This window comes from Hibiscus syriacus, unplaced genomic scaffold (genome assembly GCF_006381635.1).
Source record: "Hibiscus syriacus cultivar Baekdansim isolate YM2019G1 unplaced genomic scaffold, ASM638163v2 tig00111837_pilon, whole genome shotgun sequence".
NCBI lineage: Eukaryota > Viridiplantae > Streptophyta > Magnoliopsida > Malvales > Malvaceae > Hibiscus > Hibiscus syriacus.
In genome coordinates, this window is record NW_024063194.1 from 12,100,698 (window position 1) to 12,115,967 (window position 15,270).

A 15,270-nucleotide genomic window follows, 5' to 3' on the forward strand; every position below is an offset into this window, starting at 1 on the left:
CCAGTTTGTAACCTTTTCAATTTAGTCACCAGAATTATTTTTCTGGATATTTTAATTTATTATATTTTAGTCATTACCAGCTTATATTTATATTTAAGGTAAAATAACCTATTTAGCCCATATTAATTTTAATAATTTTATTTTTATCCCGTATAATTAAATAGGTTAAATTAGACTATTAATACCTAGTAGTTTATAATACTTCGAATTGGGCCCCTTAATTTTATTAATTAAACATTTTAATCCCAAATAAATAGTTAAGGTTAAATTATGAGGTTAGGACATAGATTTCTTCAATATTTTGAATTAGTATATTTAATTTTAATATTTTATATTTTGATTCTGTAATTTTAATTTTAATTTTGATCATTATTTCATTATCATTTATATATCTAATTTATTATTTTATTTATCATTATTTTTAATTATATAAATATATTTTATTAATATTTATTTATTTTCAATATCAAAGAAAAGGGCAGTCTTAATATAATTGGATGTCCTATTCTGGTATTTTAAATAATTAAATATTATAAAAATTATAATTTAGTTTTATTTAAATTATTTTTAAGAAAAATTATTACATTTTCAATATTTATTTATTAATATCGAAGAAAATAACTGTCTTAAAGCAACTAGAAGTCATTTTCTAATATTCTTAAATAAATAAATGTTATATTTACAAAACTATATATATTTTTAATAATCTTTCTTAGAATTATCGATTAAAATACGAAATAACATGATTATGAATTAAATATATTTTTGAACTTTTAAATTTTCAATAATAGAGACAATTTGTAATTAATAAGTACCAATTTTGGGCGTTGTAGGGGTGTTAATCATTTCCTAAATGTAACCGACCACGAATCCCTTTTTTATTTCTAAAAAAATGAATTTTTGGTTAAACTCATATCAATTTATCTTTTAACTGATGTTTTCTTAAAAACTCTTTTAAAAGATATTTTTTTAGGTATTCGACCTACCTGACCCAAAAGGCCGATGGAGACTCCCAAAACATTTTAAAAACCATTTATTCACATTATTTTCCCGCCAAGTAAAAAGATTCGTGCTCGGACAAAAACCTGTTACGACAAAGCAATATTATTTATTTAATATTATGACATTAGCTTTCAGAAAAAAAAATTATGAAATGAATAAGAGTTGTACACTTATGGGAATAATTTGATTTTATCGGATATTCGGTGGTTTATACTTTTTGATTTGGATGGAGAATCGTTATCGTTGATAGATCGGTTGTCAGTTTGTGTTTCTATGTTAGAGATTAAATCATGATTATAAGATGAAGAAGAGTGTAGGGACGTCGTGGAGACTATAGTCCCTTCTCTTAATCGTGTTGAGAGGTACTTATAGTGATCCTAGTCTAATGATGTTAAACATAGAGTAATTATGCCTATTTTATAAGTTAAAAGACTAAATAGATATGATAGTTAGCTCTTAGATTTCGTTCTGATAGATCATATTGACTTTTTAGAGGTTTATCTTTATGCTGTGATCGATGTGGAGATACGTGTCTGAAAGATGTAGGTTCTTTGATAGCTTAAAAAACCAGAGAAGTTTATTTGAATTCCTTAACTAATGAAAAATCGATAAATTTCGTAAATCATATTTAACGAAAATTTAATAATTTCTAGAAATATATCTGAAAGTAGTACAATAATTAATAAAAACCGAATATAATTACCAAATTCTCATGCATTACAACTAACATATGTAAGATTATACTATGGAGTTGTGAAACCTATACGAGGATAAACAACTTTTATACCAAAATATTTGTAAGACAAAGCTGCACGAACTACGATCTTAAGAGTTTACCCGAAACTCCTTTTATGTTAAATTTACAACCTCAAAGTAAGAGTAGCATTAAAGATAGTGAAACTTTTACTAGCTATAGGCTAGCTCTTCCAAAACTCAGACACACCATCACCATAAGCGATTCAAATTGACAGGGTAATATAACAACGATTGTTATATAATGTTTAAAATTGTTATTATGAAAAATAATGAGGTAAAACATAATCGTACCAATAACGATGGATTACGGTTATAATTTAACGGGTAGCGATAATTACAACAATAACATACCGTTATTTGTGTTATTATTCTATAACCATAATAAACTCGATACGATTGAAATATAATCATAACTGCAATTTAAATTTCTTGTCACCGAATCAACGATGCAATATTGATTTTACTTTATCTACTGTACATGAAAATTTTCATGCATGATTCTTATTTCGTACCCAAATTAAGTGAGTTTTCTTTCCCGGAATTAAGTGACCTCTTGAATATCAGTAAATGCTTTACATCCAATATTCCAAGAGAAAGCGAGAGAGAGTTTCGTCACTCATTTCACAAGCATATATATATATACCAAAAAATACGTCTCATTATGCATCAAACGTTTATAATAGTAAATAGCTGATAAAAATCGCTGTATCATAGTCTCCTTTCTCCGCCTCACTTATCAAATATGCATATTCCGATATCACAAACTGAACTCGAAATCAAGAATTCATTCAACTTCTTCCCTTCTTCACTACCGCTACCCTGTAACAACAGCAATGCCATGTCAGAGTTGCTGTTATTGTCCGCGTCAAATTCATGGTACCTGTCTTCTTGGCTCAGCTGAGAAGCAACGAATTTGTCGAGGGTTCTCCAGTCAGTCACTATCTCCGCACTGTTCAACATTGTCTTCTGCTTCTGATGATCTTCTTCCTTCTTGTTATGCTTGTTATTGTCTGATATTAGTGATATGGAGCTTGCATTCTTTGTTAATGGCAGAGATGGGCTCTCTATCTGAGGAAGCTGCACGAACTGATCAGAGTGGGCAAAGTTCAAGTTTTCTGGCTCGGTCTCTTGTTTACAAAAGAAATTTGGAGGTAAAAAACTCTGGGGTTGCCTTGACATGTACATGTAATCGAGTGGATCAATCGCTGAGCTAATACCATTAGCTTCGTCATAGCTTGAATCCCACACTTCAATGTTCTTGGTTTTACCTGTTGGTTTCTTCTTAAATGCTCGACAAACAACCCAGCCTTCCTCCTACAAAAGATTTGGAAAAACTTATTATTAAATTGATAATAAAGATAAAAAGAAAGGAACCCATGCCAGAAAAGGAACTAAGAGCTATGAAAAGTTATTTGGATCACATTTTTGTCGTAGAGAAATCATGTTATGTTGACATTTCAGTAAATGGTCTTAGTATGGAAAGAAAAGGAAAAGCGATTCCATTCCTCATATAAGAAACGAAAATCCATGGCTGGTAGTAATGAATGCCTAACCCTTTCTTTGGTCACAAATACTTGAAAAAGAAAGTTTCAAAACAACAATAGTTGAATACTTGGTCAAGTGAGCCTATTCAAAGCTACTCACGTTGTTGGAAGACCGCGATTACAATTAGGGATGGATCGAGGGATAGAAAGTGAAAATCAATGTAGAAATTGATTGAGAAAATAATATTAATACACATAATTTACGCTTGCCTGTGGAGGTTTATTCTCGTGGGATTCAAGCCTGTATTCATGCATGATCCAGTCAGTTTTGTGGCCATTAGGAGCCCTTCCCTTGTAGAAAACAAGAGTCTTCCTCAAGCCAATCAACTTGAATTTATCATACACTCCTTTGTCTCTCCCTGTTGCTTTCCAAAAACCAGCCATGGTTGCTCTATTAGTCCTTGTCCCCGTTGGATACTTCTTATCCTTGTGGCAGAAGAAATACCATTCGCTTTGCTCCTCGTATCCGATCCGGCATCTCTCTATACCATCATCATCATAACCATTATTTAGATCTTGTAAACACGTAAGTTATCAAAACAAAGATATTTGGGTCATGTTAAATCAATATACACCATCTGCATCAGTATCTAGGGTTATTAAGCTTTCATGTATCTGTGAAACCCTGACTGTGGATCTTAACCCAGATAGCAACATTGTGCAAAACATGTTTAAACCCTAAAAACGAATGCAAAGAAGGAAAAGAAGAAGAAAACCTTGAAGATCCCATGGTTCGATCCTATAGAGATCGATGTTTCTGATGACATCAAGATCAATCTTCCGCGATGCAACCTTCTTCCTCAGATAATACCCAACAAGTTCCTCGTCGGTCGGGTGGAACCGGAATCCAGGTGGGACACATGATTCCATTATACTTGTTGTTGTTGCTGGTGCATCGTATTCACCACACGCTATATTAGTAGACTATCACTGTACCTCTCTTTTTATTTATATCAGCTCCAAATCATAAGCAATAAATGAAGTTAAAAAAGAGGAGAGAAAACAGAAACCAGAGACAATTTTCGAAGAAAAGAAAAGAAAGTTGAAAGCAAAATTATGAACAACTCTACGACTAAAAAGGTGAAAAGTGTTATCATAATCATCAACTAGGCTAGCTTAGCAACACTCATTACCATGTTTATTATCTCTCTCTCCAAAATGAAATTAAAATTACCATGTCTTATAAAAACAAATCCCATTATTTCCTAAGACATTAATGATATTTTATCAAGGGAAGGGGTGAAAGAGGGGAAACGGAATCGTGAGAGAAGTTGGAACATAGCTCTCTCTCCCTCTCTCTCTCTCTCTCTCTCTCTCTCTCAAGGGGAAACGGGACAGCTAGAGGTTTGAGCAAATGATGTTGTCTTGTATTAGAGAATGGTGGAAATGATGCATCAACAACGGGGTTTCCATTTACAAAATATAGCAATTAATTTACAAAACAAAAAGGGTTTCTAGAATTCAAGCTAATAAACAAAAAGTTTTACTAAAAGGGTTGAAACAAACAGAAATTACATTTTAAAATTAAAATCAAAGAATGTTAGAATAAACACATTTGAGTTAGGGATCACAAATAAGCATGCGTTTGTTTGAAAGTGAAAAAGCGAAAGGTTTTTGGAGACAAAAAGAGGGCACCCGTTTCCATTGGATCAAGGTCTGAAAAGGAGCAAGAACATAAAATCTATAAAGAGAAAAGCAGTGTTGATGAGGATACTTGCTGTAACTTTGTCTCTTTGTCGACAATGTCCACAGCAGCACGGGTGAGACCTTTTCTTCTTTCATATACACTGATTATGAGAGCAAAATGAATAACAGAAATAATGCAAGCTTACCCAAAATGAAAAAAATGTGACTTTGCCCCCAATTCTCGAATGAAAATAGATGGTTACAAATCTGGGTTTCAATTAGTTTCTTCTCTCATCAATATTTACTAGAAAGAAGTTCCATTTCCTCAGTAAAGGAAAGTTCAGCATAACGTTTTTATACAAGTGGTTGGTGGGTTTGTGTTAGAATGTTCAAATGACGAAAAACTAATAAACGTTTTCAACAAATACTTCACCAAATTCTAGTCTTCCATGTAATAATAAGGTGGCTTCTTTTGACCAAACCAAATAATGTAAAAAAAAAAAAAGAATTTAAAGGGAAGCTTACATTTCACAGTTAGAATAGAGAAGCTTGAAAAGAAAATATGATTTTTTTATGATGAAAATGCAAAAGCTTACCTGAAACTAGGTAATGGTGGAGTTAGAATAGAATGAAGAAGAAGAATGGAAAGACAAAAGAGAGAGGGGAATGAAGAGTAAGTATAAAAGGGAAGGGGGCAGTGGGGAGAACCGCTGGATTGGATTGCGCATGGGGTGATGGGTGTCCTCAGTTGCTTACGTTAATGCCTCATTTCCTTTCGTCTCTTCTATACCTTTCATTCTACTTTTCTTTATTCATCTTAACATGTTAGACAGAAGTCAGTCTATCGTTTCAAACTCAAGTTTTTCTGTTTATTTAATAAGAGAGGACACTCGCATATCTAGAAATATTTCACTTGATGGAAATATTTGTATTAATAATATAAAATTTTCGTATAGAGAAACACCTCACTAAAATAAATAATTAATATAAAAAAAATCAGATTTCGAAATTGACACGTAGCTAGCCTGAAGAATACATGCATCTGCTCCTAAGGGATGAGAAGGGGTTGTATAGAAATCAAAATTGAGACCGGTGTTAATCGATATTTGATTTCAGTGCAAAAATGTTAAGGTATGTTGTAATCTTAATTAGATAATTTAAGTCTGAAGTTTAGATACGATGTTTCTGAAATAACAATCAAGAATTTCGAATATAAATTATAAGATCAATTTAGAGTTAATTTCTCCACAGATTTTTCAAATTATGATTTCTATTTAAAATTAGTTTTTACAATTTTTAATAATTCAGTTTTATCATTAAATTATGATTCTTATTTTATATTCATCTTTAAACTTTTGAATAATTCAAATTCATCCCAAAATATATCCTTATTCTAAATTGATCCCCAAACTTTTGAATGTTTTCAATAATGTCCCCAAAATCATTCAAAAGTTTGAGAATAAATTTGGAACGTTCAAAAGTTTGGGAATAAATTTGGAACGTCCAAAAGTTTAGAAATGAATTCAAAATGAGAGTCATAGCTTGGGATGAAATTAAAATTATCAAAAGATTAGAGACCGGTTTAGAATAAAGTTTACAGTTCAATAATGTATAATTGAATTAACTTATCAGTTCATAAAATATTAAAAAAAGTTAAATATAAAATAATATTATAATAAATATACTCCTAAATATTTACACTTTAGTGTACTTGATTTTATTTTTTAATCAGTTTTAACCATCGATATTAAAAAATATCATATTAAATCATCATTATTTTAAAAAGAGTCAAATTATTATTACTTTTACAAAAATATGGGTAAGAATATTAAATTATCAACAGTATTTAATTTTATTTGAACAAAAAAAAAATCGATTTTAAAATCAAAACTTATGTTACGTTCCGTACACAAGTAATAACATATGGAAAAACTAATTATAGTATGAGTTTTACATTAATCCAAAATCAGTTCATCGAAATATAAAGAAGAATTTATACAAATCTAAACTTGACATTAGAAATACGAATAAAAAAGTAACAGCTATCAAAAATAGGTAATATTATTTTAGTATATCTAAATTAAACTAGTTAAATAACTAAAAGTTAAGTAAATGTAATTTATTATTAATTTATATCGTAACATATATTTAATTAAGAGCAATCATTGGTTTTCTTATTAATTAATTACTAATTTATATTAAATATTATATAATGCTAATATAAGAATTATTATTCTAATTCAATTTATTCTATTAGTAAACATTAAAATTTGAAATTTTGACCTTATTTATAGAATTTAATAAGTATATTATTCTCTTAAATCAATTAATTGTTGATAAAGGATTTTAATTTGAGAATTTCAACATATTTGAGGGTGTGCACATGTTTTTCATTAAATTCGAGTACTTTTTAATTGATTTTTTATTTTATTAACTATGTTTATTCTAAAATTTATTGATTATAATTTTTTCATAAAATTTATATTATTAGCTTATATATAACTATTTTAAAATATTTCTAAATTGACCACTTACTCAACAGATGACGATATTAAAATAGTTTCTCTTTGTCATTGTCATAAACCATTTTCGTGGGGGAGTTTCTGACATGCCAGCCACGTTGGCATGACAGCCTCCACCACGTGTTGCCGGTAAAGAACCACACCTCCACGCTCTCACTCTCCCCCTCAAACTCCCGTCAGCCATGGCTTTAGTTTCCACTCTTTTAATAATAATCACCCCATTGTCCTTTCCATTTCCAGAAACTTTCAACTGACGAAAGGGCACTCTTCTCCAAAAATCAGAGCAACGCCTTTAAGGATATTAAGGTCACTTCATGCCAAGAATTACGGCCTTCTAAACAAGTAGCAGGAACACTATAAAAACGTAGACTGGGGCAACACTGGAATCCACGTGGCCTATAGGGGTTGGAGGATTAACATCCTTCTTTACGTACAAGATAAATAAAGGAAACAGAGAGAGAGAGAGAGAGACGTACCAAGCAAGCAAGCACTACAATTTGTCTTCTCAGTTCATGAATTCTGCCTTAGTTTTACTTGGCCAATAAATTTTTCGTCTATGAAACTGCAACTCACATCACATCACATCAATTTGGCCTTCCTAACCTAATTATCATACATTTTGTTGAAGAATCTAGAAAAATAAACGAAATAATACAAGAATTTTAACGAGGTTCGATATTGTGCTTATGTCATCGGTGCTTAGGCGGCGTTAGAAATTTTATTCAATGTTTTATAGGTTTAGGTTACATCTCTATTTATAATAAAAAATCTGGTGCATAATTACATAATTAACCTTATACACTGTTCTCTTTACTGGTATATTTATAAGTCATACCTATGAAATCTCCACCTTGACGAATATCTTAACCCTTGGAAACTTCAATGTGGGTTGGGTTACATTACTTCTTTAACAACTCGAAACATTTAACAAGTCCAAGCAATGCTTGAACTTGTCTGTTGTAACTGGCTTGGTGAACATATCATATAGCATTCTCATCAGTATGTACCTTCTTAAACAAAACCTCTCCAGATGCAACCAACTCTCTGATCTTGTGGAACCTTACATCAATATGTTTAGTTCTAGCACGATACACATGATTCTTAGCCAAGTGAATAGCACTTTGATTATCACAAAGCAACTGAACTCCACCTTGTTGAACACCCAACTCCTTCACTAAACCAGTAAGCCATAAAGCTTCTTTTGCAGCTTCAGCCGCTGCCATGTATTCAGCTTCAGTTGTAGATAGTGCTACAATATATTGAACAGTAGACTTCCAACAAATAGGCCCTCCACCAAGAGTAAAACACATACCCTGTCGTAGATCTTATATTATCTAAGTCACTTGCATAGTCTGAATCCACATATCCTACAACCAAAGGATTATTCCGCTGACTACCAAAAACAATTCCATGTCCCACAGTACCCTTTAAATATCGAAAAATCCACTTGACTGCTTCCCAATGTTGCTTACCATGTTTAGACATGTACTTACAAACTTGACTAACATCATGAGCTAAATCAGGACGAGTACATACCATTGCATACATCAAGCAGCCAACAACATTAGAATACGAAACCTTTGCCATATCTTCAGCTTCCTTATCTGTTTTCGGGCACTGTTCTGATGAGAGCTTAAAGTGATTCGCCAATGGAGTGCTAACTGGTTTTGCGCTGCTCATCGCAAACCTTTCTAGCATTTTCTCAACATAACCCCATTGAGATAGCCACAGTTTCCTTGAGTCTCTATCCCTGCAAATTTCCATTCCAAGAATTTTCTTTGCAACACCTAAATCTTTCATATCAAATTCCTGACTCAATAAAGTTTTCAAACCAATAACATCATCCATGTTCTTCTCAACAATCAACATATCATCAACATATAATAATAGAAAAATAAAAGAACCATCATCAAGGCTCTTAACATAGACACAACAATCATACTCATATCGGTTGTAGCCAATCTTGATCATATAGAAGTCAAACCGTTTATACCACTGTCTCGGAGACTGTTTCAACCCATACAAAGATTTCTTCAATCTGCAAACTAAATGCTCGTTTCCAGGTTAAGTGAAACCTTCAGGCTGCCGCATGTAGATCTGCTCCTCTAAATCACCATGCAAAAAAAGCAATTTTAACATCCATCTGCTCTAAATACAAATCCCAACTAGCCACCAATGCAAGTGTAACACCCTTAACTCATATCCAACCCGAATACAAGTCTGAGGTGTCACATTGACTTTTCAAAACCTTGACTCTTATAGAAAATCCCGGGAATTTTTAAAAATTTCATTAAAACGAAATACTTTAATTTACATAAGACCATAAAATACAAAATCGATTAGAGTATTCGTAATTAACACTTATTACATGCCAACATTTTATACATAACCAAGTACATACTTTGTCAATTACTTATGATCTGATCTCTTATTAGTATTATTGTCCGTGCTACTTCTATTTCCACTTTTCCTGATTCTTGATACCTACGTGTAAATCACTTACACGCTAAGTCATATACTTAGTGAGGCAATAAATGAATATGCAACAATAAACTTATGAATGTTCATACTTACCATTGGATCATGACATTTCAATATGCATGTATCTATCGCACGATAACATATAATGCACATACGAAACTTACCTTCTTGTATCACTTTCACTGTAAATCTGCATTTCAATTGTATAGCCCATGTATATTATTGAGAATAGAGGTATGTGAGTACATTGAGGTTGTGCACTAACGCTGTCACCACAGCTCGTATCAATTCCTTCATGGGACATTGAACCTTAGTTCAGTATTCGTCCCGTAGGACTATTATCTATGTCCCGTAGGACCCCTACATCTCGAAGGACTACATCCCGAAGGACTATTATACCCTCGACTCTTGGCATGCCAATTACACCTATAGTTCTCATTTCGTATACTATGGGCATTATTGTTATATTTCATATGTTCATGTACTTATATCATTTCTCTTGTGATCATGTATCTCATATCACTTCATATCATGTTCTCATATCATATGTCATATCACATGTCATATCACATATCATATCACATGAACATATATATGTCTTATGCATGTATCACAATAATTATCATGTATGCATGTTCACCACTACTATATTATAAAAATCAACTTAGGGATTAGACTTATCACAAGTCTTATTCCATTATAATATACATAAAGTATGCACTCACCTTAGCTTTGCTTTGATTCGATTCTAATCCTTTGATCGTTCCGGAATAAGCTTACTTTTAGTATCTACATAATCACACATGGATTTATATCAGTATTATAACTAATATACTCTAATGGTTCACTCTTTAGACTAAGAGAAAAGTCAATTTCATCTTTTAATGAAGGTATGCATCGATGCACTACTGATGCATCGGTGCATAAAAGGTATTCGATGTATTATTATTGCTGGGATGCATCGATGCACTCCTTATGCATCGATGCACTCCTTATGCATCGATGCACCAATTGCATTCGATGTTTCATTATTAACTGGATGCATCGATACACTACTTATGCATCGATGCATGAATTGTATTCGATGTTTTATTTTAAAAGAGTGCATCGATGCACTACTAATGCATTGATACACCTTCAAACAATTTCTGGGTTTTAACCTTGATGCATCGATGCACTATGAATGTGCATCGATGCACTCTGCCCAAAATCCTCTTTTTGAACCCGAAAATTCATTCATTTTGGATTAAATCCTTCATGTTTAATCCTCTTTTTCATTCTTAACTCTAGTACACATCCTTAAACCAATTTATACTCATTTATTTCATCTTAAACCTTCAAATCCTATCCTTCATATGTAATTCAAGAATTACATTAATAAATCAACATGTTTGAATTCCGCTTTTAACACTTCGTATATCTTAACTAGATTGATGACAAGTCAAATATAACTTTCAATTCTAATTATGAACTCTATTCCAAGATTTCATTTAAGAACTTTAAATCTTAAATCTCTCCTAACTCAATCATCCTTTGATGTTAAGATAACTTAAGCTTTCCTCAAGCTTAGTTATCATCCAATAATCAAAACCCAATATTAAATTTAACAAGAAACTCAATAATCAGAAATCTTACCTTTGCTTTGGTTCACACGCACAAGGAAGAAAGAAGAATAAGAAGAGAACTCTGGAAGCCTTTGTTGTTCTCTCATTTTCAACCCACTTGTACTCATATATATCCTTATCTCTTCTTTAATTAATTTTCCTTGCAAATGACTCTTTGGCCCTTCCATTCCTTCTTCCTTTCAATTAAATTCTACACAATCATTTACATATAAATCTTTATACTATTATTCATTCTATTTTAATCACCAAAATCTGAAACTTTCCAATTTAGTCACTAACGGTATTGAGGATGTTACAGCAAGTATTGCTCGGATTGAAGTGTGTCTGACCACAGGAGAAAAAAAATCATCATAATCAACTCATTTCTGTTGTGAAAAACCCTTTTCTACCAAGCGAGCCTTGAACTTCTCCCCCTCTTTTTCTATTCTGCTGGTTTCTTCTTATACACCCATTTGCAACCAATTGGCTTCTTACCCTCATGAAGGGGAACTAACTCCCATATACGATTGTGATTCAAAGACTCTATCTCCTCAACCATGTCAGCTATCCACTTATCATTTTCCTGACTAGTAACATCATGAAAAGTAATTGGATCATCACTGCTAACAGTAAGTGCAAAAGAGACCAAGTCTTCAAAACCCAATCTGTTCGGAGGCTTTATATTCGTCTGTCTCACCCTGTCTCTGGCGAGACTATAATCCTGCAAATCATTCATAGCGGAACCACCAGAAGCCGGTTGAGAAATTTATGTTTTCTCAACTGGAAACTGCTCAAAATCTACCACTGTCGTGTCTTTCTTCTGCTGCAACATGGATTGTTCATTAAAAACAACATCTCTACTGATCACAATTTTCTCCGCAACTGGATCCTAGAACTTGAATCCTTTGACATCTTTCTTGTAACCCAGAAAAATGCACTCCTTCGATTTTGCATCAAGTTTGGATCTCTCATCAGCAGGTACATACACATAAACAGGACAACCAAAAAATCTTAAGCTGTCAAAACTAACATAATGACCAGTCCATACCTCTTATGCAACTTTCCCAGCCAATGATGCCCTTGGCAATCTGTTGATAAGATAACACGTCATGTTAACAGCCTCAGCCCAGAAGTGTTTGGGAAGCCCCGCATTCAACCGCAAACATCTGGCTCTTTCATTCAACGACCTGTTCATCCGTTCCGCAACACCATTCTGTTGTGGTGTCTTGTGCACTGTAAAATGTCTCTTAATCCCATGCTCCTTATAGAACTGTAGAAACTGTGAATCTATGTACTTTGTACCATTTTCAGACCTCAAACACTTGATTTTTCATCCTGTTTAGTTTTCTACCTCAGCTTTCCACAGCTTGAACTTCTCAAAAACATTAGACTTATGTTTCAAAAAATACACCAAACTTTCTGTGAAAAAATCGTCAATAAAGGTAACATAATACCTAGATCCACCCAAAGACGATGTCGTGGAAGGCCCCCATACATCTGAATGCTCATAATCAAGAATGCCTTCAGTTGTGTGCTTCGCATTCTTGAAACGAACTTTAGTCTGTTTACCAAGAACACAATACTTGCAAAAGTCGAGCTTACAACTTTTAACACTATGCAACAGATTTCTTTTATGTAATTCAGCCATACCACGTTCACTAAGATGAGCAAGACGCATATGCCACAGTTTGGTTGTATCATCACAGGACTCAACAGAATGAACTCCACCTACAACAGTACTCCCTAACAATCTGTAAATATTCCTTGCAGTCATCTTTCTTTCATCACAGTCAAAACTCCTTTAACAATCCGAATAGTTTCTCTATCCTCATCAGCCTTAGGGATAAAACCATTCTCGTGCAAAGTGCCCAAAGAAATCAAATTCTTCTTTAAATTTGGGATATGCCGAACACCACTCAACGTACGAATAGAGCCTTCATACATCTTAATTCTGACATCACCAATACCAACAATATTACAGCATCGATTATCACCCAAATAAACAGAACCAGAATTAACTGACCTGTATGTCAAAAACCATTCCCTATTTGGCGTGATGTGATAAGAACATCCAGAATCAAGAATCTACGCATCCGTCAATTGAGTCGTTGAAATAGAAAGCATATCATCCTCACTGCAATCAGAATTGTCATCCTCGACCACGTTCACAGACTTGGATGAAACATCACGCTTCTCATCAGTTTGCTTTTTCAACTTCGGACAGTCTCGCTTCATATGTCCCGCCTCCTTGCACTTGTAACAGTGAATTGTCTTCTTATCCCTAGATTTGGATCTGGAATTCCGCTTGCCAGACACTGCCTTCTCTGGCTTTCGTCCACGGTTTCGATTACCCTTGACATATAAGCTATCGTCTTGAGAGCTTTCCCCTGCATTTTGCTTCCGCTGGTTGTGAGCCAACAAGGCTGCAGTAATCTCCTCAACGTTGATAGTCTCTTTCCCATATGTAAGAGTAGTCACATGTGTTCGTAAGAGGGAGGCAACGAACACAACATAATCATCGCTCTGTCTTCATCCTCAATTTTCACATCAAGCCGAGCCAAATCAGAAACGATTTGATTGAAGACATTCACGTGTTTCACCAAATCATGATCGTCCTGCATCTTCATCCCATACAGCCGCTGCTTTAGATACAATTTTGTCGTTAAGGATTTGGACATAAATTGACTTTCCAACTTCCTCCAGATTTGTCTGGAGACGATAGATGCATGACATGATACATGACCTCGTCCGCCAAGCATAATCGTATGGTTCCTGCCACTCGCTGTTGCAATTCTTCCCAATCTTCCTCCTCATCGACGCCGGCTTTGTAGGTCGCAAAGCCTTCAGGATCCCCTGCTGCGCCAACATATCCTTCACCCTCGTTTTCCATAATCCGAAGTTACCCTGACCATCGAATTTCGCAACTTCGAATTTTGCTCCTAACATCTGATACCAATTGTTGAAGAATCGGGAAAAGTAAACGAAAGAATACAAAAATTTTAACGAGGTTCGATAATGTACTTATGTCCTCGGTGCCTAGGCGTTCGCTTCGCTCACTCCGCTCCATCCCCTGTCCTCTTTATTGATATATTTATGAGCCATACCTATCATATTTCTATTTATGTATTGAATTTATGAATCGTAGCAATAATATTATAATGGTAGATATTAATATTTGGTTTTGAAAACATCAATTACTATTACAGTACTATGCTAGCAATAATATTATAATGGTAGATATTAATATTTAGGTTTTGAAAACATCAATTACTATTACAGTACTATGCTATCATATATTTATCCATATATAAATATTTCTAATAAATTTTGTCCTACATACGGACATTCTATAAAAATAAACACTTTTACAATTACTTTTAATCAAATCTTCAATGTCACAATTTTACCAGATAAAGAAAGGATAGATAATAATGATAATTAAATGTTTAGAGAATGTTTTCAGGATTAATCTTTTTTTTTATTATAATCGATAGTATCTTAGAATTTGTAACTTTGTAGTTACAATTTATGTCACTAAATATGATATAAGATATTATTATATCTTACTCGCCAAATATATCTACGACATCAGAGTTTCTAGTAGCTACATGAGGGTAATTAGTATTTTTTGTTGTTGTTGAAAATATCATTAATATTGTGTTTGAATCTAAGAGGATGATTCTCAATTGTATTATTTTGTAATAATAAAAGCATAGAGCGACAAAAGCATATTTA

General features: G+C 33.1%; 1 protein-coding gene across 1 annotated transcript; it reads right to left on the reverse strand.

Annotated features, from left to right (window-relative positions):
* Window positions 1–2,487: 2,487 nt before the first annotated feature.
* Window positions 2,488–12,094, reverse strand: LOC120171885 (NAC domain-containing protein 37-like). Its single transcript, XM_039179502.1, has 4 exons — window positions 12,078–12,094; window positions 4,019–4,176; window positions 3,606–3,784; window positions 2,488–3,072 (listed from the first exon to the last, which is right to left on the reverse strand). Exons 1-4 carry the CDS (start codon window positions 12,092–12,094, stop codon window positions 2,488–2,490), a joined length of 939 nt encoding a protein of 312 aa, XP_039035433.1.
* Between the last annotated feature and the right edge of the window lie 3,176 nt (window positions 12,095–15,270).